At 34.8% G+C, this 17,068-nt stretch overlaps 2 protein-coding genes across 3 annotated transcripts; one reads left to right on the top strand and one right to left on the bottom strand.

The window, feature by feature from the left end:
• Positions 1-1,458: 1,458 nt before the first annotated feature.
• Positions 1,459-4,626, top strand: LOC145736095 (uncharacterized). Its single transcript, XM_081990345.1, has one exon. The coding sequence runs from the start codon at positions 1,459-1,461 to the stop codon at positions 4,624-4,626; it is 3,168 nt and encodes a 1,055-aa protein (XP_081846471.1).
• Positions 4,627-8,179: 3,553 nt separating this feature from the next.
• Positions 8,180-17,035, bottom strand: LOC145735453 (eukaryotic translation initiation factor 2 subunit 3, X-linked-like). 2 transcript variants are annotated; one of them, XM_081989365.1, is made up of 7 exons: positions 16,590-16,781; positions 16,084-16,258; positions 9,536-9,772; positions 9,265-9,482; positions 8,964-9,214; positions 8,743-8,908; positions 8,180-8,691 (listed from the first exon to the last, which is right to left on the bottom strand). In XM_081989365.1, exons 1-7 carry the CDS (start codon positions 16,659-16,661, stop codon positions 8,395-8,397), a joined length of 1,416 nt encoding a protein of 471 aa, XP_081845491.1. In that variant the 5' UTR covers positions 16,662-16,781; the 3' UTR covers positions 8,180-8,394. The 2 variants fall into 2 exon arrangements, with proteins under 2 accessions (XP_081845491.1, XP_081845490.1); XM_081989364.1 differs by lacking the exons at positions 8,180-8,691; positions 8,743-8,908; positions 8,964-9,214; positions 9,265-9,482; positions 9,536-9,772 and adding an exon at positions 10,172-13,591 and having other exon boundaries at positions 16,590-17,035.
• Positions 17,036-17,068: the final 33 nt, after the last annotated feature.

A 17,068-nucleotide genomic window follows, 5' to 3' on the forward strand; every position in this document is an offset into this window, starting at 1 on the left:
ATTCACAGTCACATTCGAGATATTTTTGAACATCCTAAGATTGTTAAAGAGTCACACGTTGAGTTAAGAAATTTATTTGACACATACACAAAACATTTGCGGGCTCTTAAAGCATTAGGAGAAGAAACTGAATCTTGGGATCGTTTAATTATATACATTATGTGTAATAAATTTGATGCAGTTACTAGACGCGATTGGGAAAGTTTTAAAATTACAGGCGACTTACCAACGATGAATGATATAAATACATTTTTAAAACAAAAATGCGATATTCTGGAAAAGTTGGAAAGCTGCAAACTTAATAAACCCTCAGGTGAAAGTCAAGTTAGCAAGAAAACTCGAGGCTACGGGTTTTCGGCTATTGAAAAAATGAAATGTTACTTCTGTCATGAAGAACATAGTGTATTTAATTGCAGTAAATTTTTGGGTTTGTCGGTAGCTGGGCGCATTTCCGAAGTAAAGAGATTAAAATTGTGCTCTATTTGCCTTAGAGACACACATCCATTTTGGAAATGCAAAATGAGAAAATGTTTCAAATGTCATAAGGCACACAACACAGTTTTACATTTTGACCGAGAAATTCCTAACAATCAACCAAATGTGCCAACCGCTGGCGCTCAAGAAAACGTTATAGAATCACCCGAGAATTCGACCGCCGCCATTGCACGCGTTGGGACCGGGGCCGATCGAAATATAATCGAATCGCAATGCGACGTTGCGCGATTGGGCGGACCGTCCCAAGTTTTGTTATCGACTGCGATGGTTTTACTAATGGGAGATAATGGTAAAATAATAAAGGCACGCGCTTTACTGGACGGGGGTTCACAATCAAATTTTTTATCTGAAAGGTTATGCGACAGTTTAGGATTAATATCGACTCCAATTGAGCATATAGTAAAAGGCATTGGTCAAACAGTTACAAATGTAAATAAATTAGCAAGTTTAACTATTCAATCGTGTAATGGTGATTTTCAGCAAAAAATAAAATGTCTTGTTTTACCTAATATAATATGCAAATTACCAACTGTCAGTTTTAATAAACAGATAATTAAAATTCCAACTTGGATGAAATTGGCAGATCCTACATTTAACGAGGTAAGTGACATAGATTTACTGTTGGGTTCTGATATTGTTTGGAGAATTTTAATTCCTGGCTACGAGACATTAGGAAAACATTTGCCTGTATTAAAAAATACATTATTTGGTTGGGTGATTGCAGGAGAAGTAGGAATGTCTGGCAGTTCACAAATTTCACAAGTTAATTATTGCAATTTGGTGATAAATTCAGACGCACTAACAGATAATATTATTGTTAAGTTTTGGGAATTGGAAGAATTAAGTAAGACTAAAATATTATCTGAGAGTGAGAAAATTTGTGAAGATTATTTTACAAAGACTGTCAAAAGAGATGAGTCAGGAAGGTTTGTTGTTAAAATACCGTTTAAGCCCAATCTAAAAATGTTAGGGAGTTCCCAAGAAATTGCCAAGCGAAGATTTGAGCTGCTTGAACGAAAATTAATTAAAAACTCAGAACTTAGAGTAGAGTATAACGATTTTATGAGAGAATATTGCGAACTTAAACATATGTCAGAATGTGATGAAGAAAGTAGTGAAGGTTTTTTCCTACCACATCATGCGGTCTTGAAAACGACTAGTCTAACTACTAAGTGCAGGGTAGTCTTCGATTCTTCTTGCAAAACTGACACAGGATTATCCCTCAATGATGTCCAGTATGTAGGGCCGACCTTACAACAAGATATTTTTTCTATATTGACTAGATTTCGAACTCATTTATATGTCATGACAGCCGACATTTCAAAAATGTATCGGCAAATACTGGTGGATACAGATGAGCGAAAATATCAAAGGATATTTTGGCGTTTTTCAGAAACCGATGAACTTAAGATTTATGCTCTGAATACCGTGACTTACGGCAATGCTTCATCGCCTTATCTAGCAGTAAAATGTTTATTTTACTTGGCTGAAGAAGTAGAAAGCGAGCATCCATATACTAGTAAAATAATAAAAAGGGATTTTTATATGGATGATCTGCTTACAGGATCGAACAGTCAAGAAGAAATATTAGAACTCCAAAAAAGCGTAACTTCAGTTCTCAGATCAGCCGGGTTTTCGCTACGGAAATGGTTATGTAATGATGATGACATCTTGAAAAGGTTTGAGCTGGATGAAAGTTTAGATGTCAGCATGATACACATTGGCCAAGGAGAACAAAATAAAACTCTTGGAATATACTGGGATTCCAACAATGATTTAATCTGTTATAAAATCAATGTTCCTAATATGTTAAATGTTGAGTGTCTTAGTAAAAGAGCAATATTATCAATAATTTGTCAGATATTTGATCCTTTAGGGCTTTTAGGTCCTCTGATAATCAGGGCAAAGATAGTCATTCAAGATTTATGGAAACACAAGGTAGGTTGGGATGAGCAAATACCACAGCAAGTACTGGAGTCCTGGAGTGAGTTTCATCGAGATCTGGACAATATTGGTAGCATTAGGATCCCAAGACATGCCATGATAAATGGGTATGTTGCTTTTGAGATACATGGATTTTGCGACGCGTCAAACAAAGCTTATGGAGCTTGCGTGTATCTTCGTTGCCAGTTGCCCTCGATGGAGTGGGTTGCAAATTTATTATGTGGAAAGTCTAGGGTAGCTCCGTTGAAACAAATAAATATACCACGGCTAGAGTTATGCGGAGCTGTTCTGTTGAGTAATTTAGTAAAAAAGGTAGCCGAGTCGTTGGAAATAAAGCCCAGTAAGCAGTACCTTTGGACGGATTCAACAATTGTACTAGCGTGGATCAGAGGTACCCCAACCAGATGGAAAACTTTCGTAGCAAACAGGGTAAGTGAGATACAAACGTTGTCCAACGCCAATGACTGGGGACATGTGAATTCAGGCGACAATCCCGCTGACTTATTGTCAAGAGGTGCTTTAGCAACAGATTTAAGTCAGAGTAAGTTGTGGTGGTTTGGACCCAAATGGCTCAAGCTCAATTTTTCTGAATGGAATTTACCAACGGAAGTTTTGCCAGAAATTATACCAGAACAGTGCAATTCCCTGACTTGCACGTTATTAACAAAAGAAAACGATGTTATAACAGAGTTAACAAATAGATTTTCGTCTCTACCGAAAATTGTAAGAATCCTTGCGTACGTTTTAAGGTTTACTAAAAATATTAAAGAAAATCAGAGACAATTAGGAGCACTTTTACCTTTAGAAATTGACAAAGCTTTAAAATGTTTAATTATTGCCGTTCAAAAACAATGTTTTTCACTCGAATACGACCTTCTTTCTCGAAATAAACCCATTAATAAAAAAAGTAAATTGTTAACCTTATATCCATTCATTGATGATGGCTTAATTCGGGTAGGAGGAAGATTAAGGAACGCGAGTCAATCGTTTGACAAAAAACACCCGATAATTCTCCCTAGTAAACATCGGTTAACTAAATTAATAATAACGCAAGAACATGAACGACTATTACATTGCGGTGTCCAGACGCTTCTTTGCTCAATCAGAGAGCGTTTTTGGCCGATATCGGGACGAGGTGTTTGCAAAAATATTGTTCGCAATTGCGTGGTGTGCTTTAAGGCGAACCCAAAACCGTTAGAGTATTTGATGGGGGATTTACCTGCCTGTCGAGTAAACAGTTCACCACCGTTTGCAAATGTTGGTACTGATTACGGAGGTCCTTTCTATATCAAGGATAGAAAAACTCGGGGAGCAAAGATTACAAAGGCTTATATGTGCTTATTTGTCTGTATGTCCGTCAAGGCAGTTCATATAGAGCTCGTCACTGAACTAACCACTGAGGCTTTCATGGCTGCATTTAGACGATTTATTAGTCGCCGAGGTAGACCAGTAAATATTTATTCCGATAACGGGACCAACTATGTAGGCGCGAATAATGAAATTAAAGCTGTTTATGAATTTTTAAAACAAAAGTCTGAAATTATTGCCAATCAACTCTCAAACGAACTAATTCAATGGCATTTCATCCCAGCAAAATCGCCTAGCTTCGGAGGCATTTGGGAAGCCGGTATTAAAAGTTCAAAATCGCATATTAAACGTGTAATTGGTAATAAGACTTTAACGTTCGAGGAACTTGCGACCATTTTGACACAAATCGAGGGTATATTAAATTCGCGTCCATTATGTCCGATGACGTCTGACCCTGAAGATTGTTCAGCTTTAACTCCTGCGCATTTCCTGATTGGCAAATCCTTAACAGCTCTTCCAGAAAGAGATTTAACTCAAGTGCCAGAAAACCGTTTAAAACACTGGCAGAATCTCCAAGTAATGGGTCAACACTATTGGTCTAGGTGGCATAAAGAATATTTATGTGAACTACAGACCAGAGTCAAGTGGAAACAGAAGTTTTCAGATTTGCTCCAAATTGGATCGCTAGTGATTTTGAAAGAGGATCATGCACCACCCTGCAACTGGCCGCTAGGACGAGTAACCGAACTAATGCCTGGAGCGGACGGTGTGGTACGTGTTGTGAAAGTGCGCGTAAGAAATAACAACGTAACGAGAGGTGTAAACAAGCTTTGTGTTTTGCCAAATGATGATTGGACTCAGAAGACCGATCATAATTAAGATATTAAGGATATGTAAAAGGCCTGTTGGCTTGTTTTTTCGCTACTGTTAGGTTTATTTAAATGACAATAATGTAAGTTTTAAGGAAACAGTAGTACATAATATTAGATTAAGTTAGTTATAAGCAAGTTGTTCAAGTTTCTTGTAGCATTGGACTTAAAGCGTAAATTTATATATTAGTTGTTAGTTAAATAGTTTCGAAAGTACCGGAGTACTTCCAAGGCGGGCGGAATGTTGAGGTGCGAGAGAAGTGGCAACACCGCGGACCGACAGAGCATCTACAAGTCTTATAAGGTGGACACGAGCCTCCCCTTTGCTCCGTATATTTCAGTTGAAATAAAGTGTAAATCAAAGAAATAAATACAGTCCATTATTATCAACGTTAACATTTACATTAAGTTACTTAACTAACTATTGAAGGTAAAACTCCTGAAAATGGTTATTTTCATTTCTGTAACACCTTGTATGTTTACTACTACTAAAAAACCAGACATTGTCTATGTGGGTGTGCAGTTAAGTGTTCATTATACCAAATTGTACACGCATTACACACAACCAACCTGAGACTGATCTAAACATTTCACTTGTCATTTTCTTACCTTGTTGACCGCCATTCCTTCACTTTTCCGTATCTGTATTATATACATAAAACGAGCACTCGATACTCATTTATAGGTTTCAAACCAATATTTAGAAGTAACACAAGTACTGGTAGTATTTAAAAAAAATAGTTGTGACGTAAGGAGCAAACCGTGTGTAAGTAGGTACTCACAAAACAAGGAATAATTTCCAATGCAGCATTTGATTCTAGTCAAAATTTATCATTCTGTATTATTTACTCGTGGCTGTGGTGTGGTTTTTTTTTATTTTAACTGATCTCTAAAAGTATTTAAAATTTTACGTATGACGAAAGTCAAAGTAAAATGTGATGACGACTTTCTATTCCATTGTTACGTGATTTTACTTTGATTTTTGCCATGTTATCAAGTTTATATTGGTGTTTACCATATTTATACAACTCTTTAAGATGTTACTAAATTCATTTAATTATGTTACAAATTTTTCCTACAAATCTGATTAATTATAAGTTTAATTAAAAGTTATACGAGAATATAGTTTGTCGTCTATAAATCTCTGTTATCGTAGTAAATCCTTAAATGAATTTGTACACGAAGTCTTTCTTTAATAAAACACTTATTAATTGGAGTTTTTGTGTACTCCTAGTAGTAATTACGTACATTAAATAATTAGATCCTCTTCTATAAAATTTACGGCTTTTAGTGTTATTTTAACATAGAAAGTGTTGTTTAGGGCCATATCTCGAGACGTTTTTGGCCGTTTCTCCATTAACGTTCTGTGTTTCATGAAATATCACTACAAATGCGCAATAGCAGTGCTCAATCTCAAATTAAGGCAGTAGCTTTGATCTGTCATTATGAAGTCAGGTTTAGGTCCCATATTATGTGTTACATAATTTTAAGTAAACTCCCTTGACTGATAATACCATACAGGCTGTCTAGAGACAGAAACAACAAGAAGACTTGTGCAAACAATTTCAAATTGTACCGGGTGACCCAATAAGACTGTTCCTCGGCCATATCTAAAATGTCTGGATAAATTAGCCATATATTTTCAAGTTCTTAAAATGACCACCACAGGTGCCAACTGCCATCTTAAATTAAAAATTGCATTTTCTATAAATTTTGCATATCAAACTACGAAGTTTTTGTTCTAATTTTTAAAGAGAACCAGTTTATCTAGCATTTTCGTAAAACAAAAATTTCAGTTATTTCAAAAAGAAAGATGGTGGGGGGTGCTCAATTGTTTTTGTATAATAATATCCTGCTGTAACTAAACTGCTCGTCAAAAAGAATGGGACAGCAAAATTTTTGCTCTTTTTTGAGCGGCTGCTTCTTCAAATTGATTTACTTGATTCCAATAATTTTTTTTGAGGATTAAAAGGTATTTTCTTCCTCTTTCTTTTGACATAAATGATCTTTTTGAAAGGTGCCACGGATTCGAGTATACAGGGTGTGACTGAGGTGTAGTCGGTCGGTCTAACGCCATTTCTCGCAAAAAAAAATTTTACGTTTTACAATAGCCTTAATCGAGTCTTACGGTCAATATCTCTAAACGTTTTCGCCAGTTTGGCGATTAAAAGCCGTTTACAAAATTTATTGCAAAATTTTTAAAATGTGGTTACTTTTGATTCTCTTGTTTAAAATTAAACAATTTCTTTAGATCTTTTGTGGAAGAAGAGCCGGATTAGCAAGTTTACACTTAAAACTACCCAATTTAAGTAAAAAACATACACTGCGAGATACAGGGTGACCCAAAAAAAAATTTGAAAAGAAAATCATATGTTTTATCATAAATCTTAGCATGTTCAGTCATTTTTATGGAAAATAATGATATTGGATAGAGAAGCACACTATTTGTTTAGTAATCCAATTCATATCTCTAGACGTTTTCGCCAGTTTGGCGATTAAGGGCCGTTTACAATATTTATTGATTTTTTTTTAAATGTGCTTATTTTTAATTCCCTTGTTTTAAATTTAACAATTTATTTCTTTAGATCTTTTTCGGATGAAATACGAGATTAGAAAAATTACACTTAAAAGTACCCAATTTAAGTAAAAACTTATAAACTGCATTCATACAGAGTTCAATTTGTATGAATCTGACGGGCGATTATTGGTATGGAGAGAAAACTCTGTCTATAAAGGTTCGCGGTTTATAAATGTTCACCTAAAATGAGTGAATTGAAATGTAATTTTGCTAATCTTGTTTTAAATTCAATAATTTCGAATTTAAAACAAGAGAATTAAAAAGAACCATTTTTTTAATATCGTAAACGCCCCTTAATCGCCAAACTGGCGAAAACGTCTAAAGATATGAATTGGATTACTAAACAAATAGTGTGCTTCTCTATCCAATATCATTATTTTCCATTAAAATGACTAAACATGCTAAATTTATGATAAAACATTTTTTTCAATTTTCTTTTCAATTTTTTTTTTGTCACCCTGTATCTTGCAGTGTATGTTTTTTACTTAAATTGGGTAGTTTTAAGTGTAAACTTGCTAATCCCGCTCTTATTCGACAAAAGATCTAAAGAAATTGTTTAATTTTAAACAAGAGAATCAAAAGTAACCACATTTTAAAAATTTTGCAATAAATTTTGTAAACGGCCTTTAATCGCCAAACTGGCGAAAACGTTTAGAGATATTGACCGCGAGACTCGATTAAGGCTATTGTAAAACGTAAAAAAAATTTTTGCGAGAAATGGCGTTATACCGAATTTTTCATTTTTTGACTACACCTCAGTCACATCCTGTATACTCGGATCCGTGGCACCTTTCAAAAAGATCATTTAGGTCAAACGAAAGAGAAAGAAAATACCTTTTAATCCTCAAAAAAATTATTAGAATCAAGTAAATCAATTTGAAGAAGCAGCCGCTCAAAAAAGAGCAAAAATTTTGCTGTCCCATTCTTTTTGACGAGCAGTTTAGAAAGACAGAGAAAAGGAAATAACTGAGTAATTAACAAACCATTTCCAGTTAGTCAATTTATTAAAAAACCTACAAACATAAACTTTGATATGGACTATAAAGAACGAAAACATGATTAATACGAATATACAAATTAAGACCTCTTCCTATTATTGAAATATTTATTGAAATAAATTGACGGCTACTTAATATAAACTATTTACGAGAAAAAGTTGGAACCGAAGTGAAACTTGGCTTAATATGTGTCGTAAAACGATTAATTCACTGAAGGTTCGATCGTCTCCCCTCCCCTGATCTGTCCCCATCCGATGAGACGCCAATGTTTCTCCACTCTCCTGCTAAGCGCAATTTTCTCGCCGACCTCCGTGCAAACCGGATTGGTCAAGGCGATTTTGCACAAATCGGCTTTGGTGGCAACCACGCGACCTCCAGTACTCAAAGATCCGATGTTAACCAGGAGAACCTCAGCTTTAGTCAAACGTTGCACTTTCGCTCCCTTTTTGTCTCCTTCAGTTCTAACACCCAAGAGACGTTTCAGCAAATAGTAGCTCACCTAAAAAGTATAGTTTAAAACTTTCAAACATTAACAATTAGTTGCGAGTACCTCAAGTTCAATGAAAATATTGGGTAAAGCACCAACAGCACCCAATACTTGCCCAACCAGACGATCCGCTCTACAAAGAGTAGGCTCAATTTTTGTTCCTACACCAATCAAACCTCCAGGAACTGCAAATTGCAGTTCATTTTGCTCTGTATAGAGCGAAACGATCCTATAAATTTGTTAACTTATAATATTATACAAACGGGATAATTGAAGACTGTTACCTAGAGAATATAGGTCTGCAAGTCAACTTTCCTTCAGAGTCTTTACTGACCAATCCAGGCCTGACCTCAATTTCCTGTCCCACTTTCAATACCCCTCTGAGGATACTTCCACCAGCCACACCTCCTTTCAAATCGTTGACTTCACAACCTGGTTTATTAACGTCAAAAGACCTAATAACAATCAAGCGAGGTAGAGAGGTAAAGTCACGTTGTGGCACTGGAATCTTCTTCGTAATGTACTCGCATAAAACCTACGAAAACAACCATAAACCCGCATTTTTCACTTAGTACGGAAATTTACTTCAATATTGTATTTCAACTGGGCTGAAATAGGTATAATAGGCGCTCCTTCGGCTACAGTCCCTTGCACAAACCTTACGATTTGTTCGTGCTGCTCTTTCGCCTGCCCTTCCTTGACTAGATCGATTTTGTTTTGCAAAATTATGATATGCTTGAGCTTCATGATTTCAATAGCAGCCAAATGCTCGCTAGTTTGAGGTTGCGGGCATGATTCGTTACCTAACTTATTCGTATTAAAGTCATCTAATCACAATAAAAACTAAAAATCCCACCAGCAATTAAAAGTAAAGCGGCATCCATCACAGCGGCACCGTTCAACATTGTAGCCATAAGAATGTCGTGACCGGGGCAGTCTACAAAGCTGACATGTCGTACAAGTTGAAAACGGCCAGTACAAGCCGGTCTTAAGCACGGAAAACTGTCATCTTTCGATGAAGATCCGGAGATGTAGCATGTGGGTCGTGGGCATTTTGGGTTGTCGCATTTGTAAATTTTTGCGTTAGCATAACCTGAAAAGTAATGTTAGGATTTTGTCAAGTGTGTCAAAAAGTGTGATTTCAGAAATTTGAAAGACCTTCTTTAAATATCGATTTCTCACAATATTTTCAACGGATTGTAACTATACGTAATTTGCCTTCACTTTCAGAGTCCGTTAACGGTCCTATAAGCTCTTTAAAAAAACAATATGATGTTACAAAATGTGATCTTGCATTTGCGTTCTAAGCGTTGCTAATATTAGAAGAGTCAATCAAAGTTTGTAAATCTGTTTTGTGTACAAAAGTTTTTAAGAAGCCTTTGTAAAAATATACTAAAATGCAATCTCATAAATTATGCTTTAAAACTCCTTTTTCAACATATCATGGAGTAACATTTATATCCTTTCAGGTGGAAATAAATTTAATCATATCCATATTTAATCCAGATTTAATCATTTTACTTACAATTACATTAGACCACACAATATCAAAAAGAAATGCTTTAAATATACCTAAGTAATCATCATAAACATTGCATTACTAAATAACTAGTTGAATATTATTACAGAGATGCGTATAGTCTGTTCAGTGACTTCTGCATCTGCACTCACCAGCAAATAACGTATGTCGGTGATTAAAAATGTGATATAGATTCGATTGTCAAAATGATAGCATTTAGAGGTTTATGGAACTTTCAAAATGGTCCTAGAGGCCTATAGAAATTTAAAACAGTTATGGGAAGGTTTAAGACACTTGTAGTAGATTTTAGCACTTTTTAGGTTCTCAGTAACATTTAGAGGTCTCTGACGATTTAAAACAGTCCTGGGAAAGTTTAAGACAGTTGTAGGCCCCTATGGTACTTTTAAGAAGGTTCTCAGTAGCATTTAGACGTTTCCAAAATTCTCAAAATAGTCTTAGAGACCTCTGGCAATTTCAAACAGTTAAGGTTTAAGACACTGCTAGAGGGGTCACTTTTTAGCAGGTCCTCAGTAGCACTTAAGAGGTCTCTGACACTTTCAGAATTGTTTTAGAAGCTTTTGGCAATTTAAAAAATCTTGTAGAGGCCTCTGGTACTTTTTAAAAGGTTTTCAATAGCATTTAGATTTAGAGGAACTTTCAAAATAGTCCTAGAGGCCTCTGGAAGTTTAAAACAGTTATGAGAATGTTTAAGGCACCTGTGAAGGATTTTGGCACTTTTTAGCCGTTTCTCAGTAGCAATTAGAGGTCTCTGACACTTTCTAGGACGGTTTAAAACACTTGTAGAGGCCTGTGGCACGTTTTAAAATGTTTTCAGTAGCATTTAGAGGTTTATGGAACTTTCAAAGTGGTTCTAGAGGCCTCTGGAAATTTAAAACAATCCTGGAAAGGTTTAAGCCACTTGTAGAACCCTCTGACACTTTTAAGAAGGTTCTCAGTCGCATTTAGATGGATATGCCCCTAGTGGATTCTGCTTTGATATAAGGATTTGTTCTTTTTCACTAAACCTGAACGGCATTTTGGACACAAAACTGCTCTATTTAAGATTACTTGGCTGTTTATTTACTAAACTAATAAAAACGTCAAAGTAATCTAAGAATAACTGGTACTATCATGTTATAAAACACATATTCTTATTCGATCTTGTCTAGTGAAATGAGATAAGGGATGTGACGCAATAGTCAGAAGTCACTGAACAGAACTTATCACATACATAGTCGTCTACACAATAAATTTTAGTTAATTAATTGTCATTAATTCACCTAGTATTTTTTAAGTTTTCAAAATGTAAAATTGGTGCTTTTTCCATTATAAAATTAAAACACTTTTAACCCAATTAAAAAAAGCTTTTTTGAAGCTTTAAAAGATCAAATTAACTATAATTTATTGTGTAGGCGACTGTATGTTACTTATCACCTTGTTACTACTACTCCACTGTGTGAACATTGACTACTAACTTACTACTCTGATGTTATTAGCAAATTTAGGAAATTCTGTCAATTTCTTTAATAAACCAAACTACCACTAAAGTAAAAACCCTAAATTACATAATAAATTTATATGTAAAACTATTTTTCAAGTAATCAACTAATGGCAGTAAAAAATTTCAAAAATATCCACAACAATAAAGAAAAAGAAACATTGAAAATCAATCAACGTTTAAGCCCTCTTTGTCAACAGCATTTTTCACTGTTTCTCGTTCCTTATCGCCAATTTCCCTTAAATACAAGTAATAATTTAACATTAACTAGAGCAAACACTGAATATAGTAGAACGAACTGTCACTTAAAGGAGTGGAACTTTGCTGGGCAAAGTTTAATAACGATTTGACACTTATAACAATTCACAAACATTTGAAACTTTTTTCTTTGATATTCTCATGAATCAGCTAACTAATGAGGCCTTAAAAATTACACTTAAAGTCACAAAACTAAAAAAGATATCGCCTGCAATTATCTGCTGAACATTTGCAAGAAGGCCGGTCAGTTGTAACCGTCCCTTTTTCAGGAGTGTCCAATTTAGGACGTCCCTTTTCCGGTGTTTTAGACACCGGATGATCAATGTTCATCATATAATCAAAAGACAACTCCTCGCCTTTGCGTATTTCGCGCAAAGCAAACAGCGCCAATTTAGGCAGATTCGGGTTTAGGCAATTAATCCAAGTGGCGTACACACCCAAATTCGGGTCACAGGAATGATTTATAAAATGTGAAACGTTTCCGTAAGTAGCCGCATCGATTGTATACAAATTGTCACTTGAATTGTAGTCCAAATCGAAAAGATACGTTCTGCCTTCAGCGTTGTAATGTTTGCCACGACGTTCAGCTTCTTCGTGGTCAATCACCTCGCCAACGTACTCGCAAATGAATTCTCCACAACCGACTTTTCTTAAAACTTTAACGCCCCATCCGCAACCGTTACTGGTTCTAAATATGCACAGAGGCACTTTTCTGCCTTGCTGAACGACCCGATTCGGGCAGTTTTTATCGCACTTACACAACTTATTGCACTCGTAAATTGCAGTACCAGGATTGACGTTTACTTTCCTATTTTTGGTATATGTGAATCCTCCACGGTCCTGTTTGCCACAACAGGACTTTATGCGAGGACCACATTCCTTACATTCGCAGTGCACTTCCGGATTGTCGCTTATTTCAATGTTGCTTGTTGCCACATAGTCATTAATGTAACAAAAATTGTCTGGAGGAAATTCCAGGTCAACATTATTTTCTACCGTAATAACAGCATCGGACCGATCCATTCTGTTTACAATTTCCTTCCAGCGTCGAATCGAGGTCAGTTGAAGTTCCCGCTTTAATATCAACAGATAAGTCAGTAAAGCTTTCCTTCCATGTTGTAATTTTCTGTTATAATGCGGATGAACATGAGTATTAAGGAATTTCAAAAGTTGTCGTTGAGCAATAACTTTCTTAGGAATAGTAGTCAAATCTCCATTGGGAATGACATCCAAAAGCATTTTATCTGTCACTGCTGATATGTCCACACCAAACTTTTGTCCAGTAGCATGTAACACATCCTGACTCAATTTCTCAGTCAAAAATTTTTCCAATATCTCATCAGCGCCCTCCAAGTGCTCTATCGGTTCCCAAGTGTTACACTCAAAGTGATAACCCTCCCATTTAATTAAAAATAAGTATTCTTTATCTTGTACATCATATTCCATTGCTTCAATAGCCTCTACTACATACTTTTGACTCAAGATCTTTTCAGAAACACTACTACAACCCCTTTTCCTTTTTTGTCCCCTCTGTTCCCAGTCCTTCAGGCTTAACATGGCTTGATCCATGTCAACGTGCTGATTCACCAAATAGGACGGCCACGTCACTGAACCTTTATCATTGTACTGTAGCTTGTCTACAAAAAAACAAAAACTTTAATCACTATTTTGTGACCAGAAATGTGTTGCTAAAAATCAACATTAAGATACTTTTAAATTTTGTGTCAGACAAGTTACTGCAATGATAAAGATTTTGTTTTCGGCACTTTCACAGTTATCTTAGGTAAAAGGTATTTTAAGGTTGTCTAAATGCTACTTTAAGTAAAAAAAAACTTAAAAGTATCTTAAAATACCTCAGATGTAATCTGGCAACCCCGCATGCATTTTTTATTTATTAGATTAGATATTAGATCGTGACAATATATTGCCATAACAGAGGGGTAAACTGCTGATGCATTATGGTGTACAAAATGTAGGAATTAGTAGGCATTACTGGGCATTAAATTAATATTTTGAAACCCTAACCAATCAACTGTTGTATGTCAACGGAAAGTTCATTTTATTGGCTATCCATTGATATATAAAAGCTTATACACAGTGTTGCAAATAAATATGTTATTTATGGTTTATTAACAGGATACACCACAAATTGACTAATTTGACCAGGAAAAATTAATTGTGGTTGGTAATTCCTTGAATAACGGTTTTTGTAAATGACACTTGTACATTTTTGCTATGGCCCTGGATTTGACAATCACTGTGCTAGGTTTATGCCAAATATCAGGACTGTACTTGCCCGCTTTTTTTTTAAAAACCCTCAAAGAAATTAGAGCCCTCTGGCGGCCAAACGAAGCCTTGACACAAGCAGCCATATAGAAGATTATACAGAGTGTTGCAAGTAAGTAAGGTATTTGACAATGAAGGCAGTTTTCACTGAGTTTGACAGCTACTTTAACCTTCAATAACTTGAACTTGTTATTTTGACAGTTACAGGCTGGTTCAATGTATCAATTTAAAAAGTATGAATTTTTCAAATAAGTGACCTAATACAACCTTATCTTAATTTTAAAGGGGGAATCAGATCAAATTACAAAAATAAGAGGGGGTGTCCTTTTTGAAAAACTAGACTTTCTGTCCTTTATTATAACTGACTTTTTGAGGCCAATTTTTTTACTACCTATATCATTATTTTTAACGTTTCTCTGCACCCACTCTTAGAACAAATCTTATTTAACAGGATGAAAATTAAAAACCAATTTTCTGACATGTGTAAATATCTAAGAAATGGATACAGATAAGTATATAACATTATACATGAAGTATGTCTAGAATTTGACTTAAAATCCGAAAACGAAAAAACATACAGAGTGTTCCATTTAAAAGTAAGCAAGTTGACTTCCAGTTAAACTGACAGTGACAGAAAGATATTTTTAAAATATAACAAGCATTGAATTTATCTTAATTCCAAAATTTCTCTCATCCTGTATAGGACTATTTTTGACTAATTTTGAAATGTATATATTTGTAAGGTTATTGCCTTACAAAATTTTATTTCACTCAAATAACAAATAAATCTGTAAAAACCTGTATAATAATTATGTTTAACATTTTTTTTAAATTGTTTTTCTTATTAAAATTATGACTTGTGAAGTGTTATGAAATTATGACTCAAAAGTAGTTTTTTAGACTTTCCAGTTGGGGTAATTCAGAAAATTTGTTATTTTTATTAAGGCATTAGTGGACATTACCAGGAATTATTGGAAATTTGGGATTTAGGGGGCATTATTAACATATTAGGAATCAGTGTACAAAATTTTACAATGGTTTACCTCTCGGCAAAATTGTACAAGGAAGGTAACAAACTAAACAAAAAATCACGGGCAGCACAGGAAAACACAACTTATATATTATATTTATGATTTTGACGTTTTGTATACCATCAGCTTTATTATCTAAATAAGGGGTTAACCAGCTGAAGTTTAAAATAGAGTAGGAGCACTTGGAAATCAGTAAAATAGAAAAAACTAAAGTAATATCTGGAAAATGGATAGGTGATAACTCATAGTATCCTGCTAAGAAGGCTTGTAACATCCTTAGTGATTATTTGAGAAGAAAACAGTGTATTAAAACCTCTACTTAGATACTGAATGTTCTTGTTAACTCAATTATTGTTTGGTTGTATGTAATAATGGTGTTTGGTACTTAGTACATAATAGTAAATACTAAATAGCTATAAAATCAATAAAAAAAAACCACTGGATGGAGATAAAAGTTTTTTCACAAACATTAATTCTACCATAGGTTAGGAAGGATTTTGTATACGTTAAAATTAAAATTTGAATGATCTCCCTTCTATGATAGTGTTAATCTATTGAAAATAATGTTTTTACATGGTAAAAGTGTGTCTTTTTCTCAGACCTGAGACACAAAGCCAATTTGAAAGTTCACCACTTCACCAGACTTAAAAAAAGTTGCACAAATCATATTATAGATACTAAGAAATGATGAAATACCTACTAAACTGTCATAGGAATCAGATTTTATAGTAAAGATAACTTATTGCATCAGTTTTTAAAATGTTTGGCCCTACTTTTTTGTATATTTATTATTGATTAAACTTAAAACTTACCTAATTTAATTGTAATATTCCTTTCAAGTTCATTCTTGAATCGTACAGTTTGTACTCCTGATATAGCTTTAACCACAGTGGATTTACCATGGGCTACATGACCTATGGTACCAATATTAATAGTAGCTTGTCTACTAATTACTTCAGGAGAGAGAGCAGTCAGTTTGGTGACATCCTAAAACAAAAATGATTGTTCAGTTCTTATCAATATGTCTCACCATATTGTGAGTGTTTGGTTTATTAGAACCCCTTTAATATGCTTGCTATTTAGGGAAATATCAAGTAAGTCTACAAGACTACTATAATAACTAGGGTATGAAAAACAAAGAGTTAATAGAAAACAGGAACTACAAGCTACTGAAGGGAATAAATTTACAGATTTGGAAAGGTTTTTTGAGCATACAGATGTTACTGGTTGCCAAATTGGAGGCCTCCCCCCTTTTTGAGGTTAGGTTTGCACGTTTCCAAGGGGGCCCAAGCTAAACGCTAATGATCACTGAACCTACCAATTTCGATAAGTCCTGCTTATGTAAATTGGGCTGCCCCGTAGTTACGCCTGTACTTTCACTGGACGCCATAGTTTCTACCAAACCAAAATTGTTGGATGTTGGAAGGAAATATGCAAAAGAAGCGGTAAACCTCAGGCTTGTCCGGTTCCTCCTTGACGTTGACGATGACGATCCCTCAACTAAACTAAAATCTGACTGACAGATGACACACGACACTGACAGGAATGAGTGTACTCTTCACCTGGCATTGTTGCCAACTCAGAAATTTAAAACTGGTAGAATAGCTAAAATAAGTCTATTCGCGATCTTTTCGGATCTACTTTGTACTATAACTAACATAACGTTTTTATAATATGTTCACGTTCAGAGACAAGCACTTTCAAGTTTTGAATTTGAGTTTCTATAAGTTTGATTGAATTGAACAATTGACAGAGTTGGAATGTCGGCAACGTCGTAAGGGAACTAGCATTCGTAGT

Source organism: Ips typographus, linkage group LG11, assembly GCF_016097725.1.
Source record: "Ips typographus isolate SLU linkage group LG11, UJ_Ityp_2.0, whole genome shotgun sequence".
Lineage (NCBI taxonomy): Eukaryota > Metazoa > Arthropoda > Insecta > Coleoptera > Curculionidae > Ips > Ips typographus.

Coding starts and splice junctions, on each gene's coding strand:
- LOC145735453 (XM_081989364.1), bottom strand. CDS start 16,661: ATGGCGTCCAGTGAAAGTACAGGCGTAACTACGGGGCAGCCCAATTTA. Junction 16,259..16,589: donor AGCAGGACTTATCGAAATTG/GTAGGTTCAGTG, acceptor TTTTTGTTTTAG/GATGTCACCAAACTGACTGC. Junction 13,592..16,083: donor GAATATTACAATTAAATTAG/GTAAGTTTTAAG, acceptor GTTTTTTTGTAG/ACAAGCTACAGTACAATGAT.
- LOC145736095 (XM_081990345.1), top strand. CDS start 1,459: ATGTTAGGGAGTTCCCAAGAAATTGCCAAGCGAAGATTTGAGCTGCTT.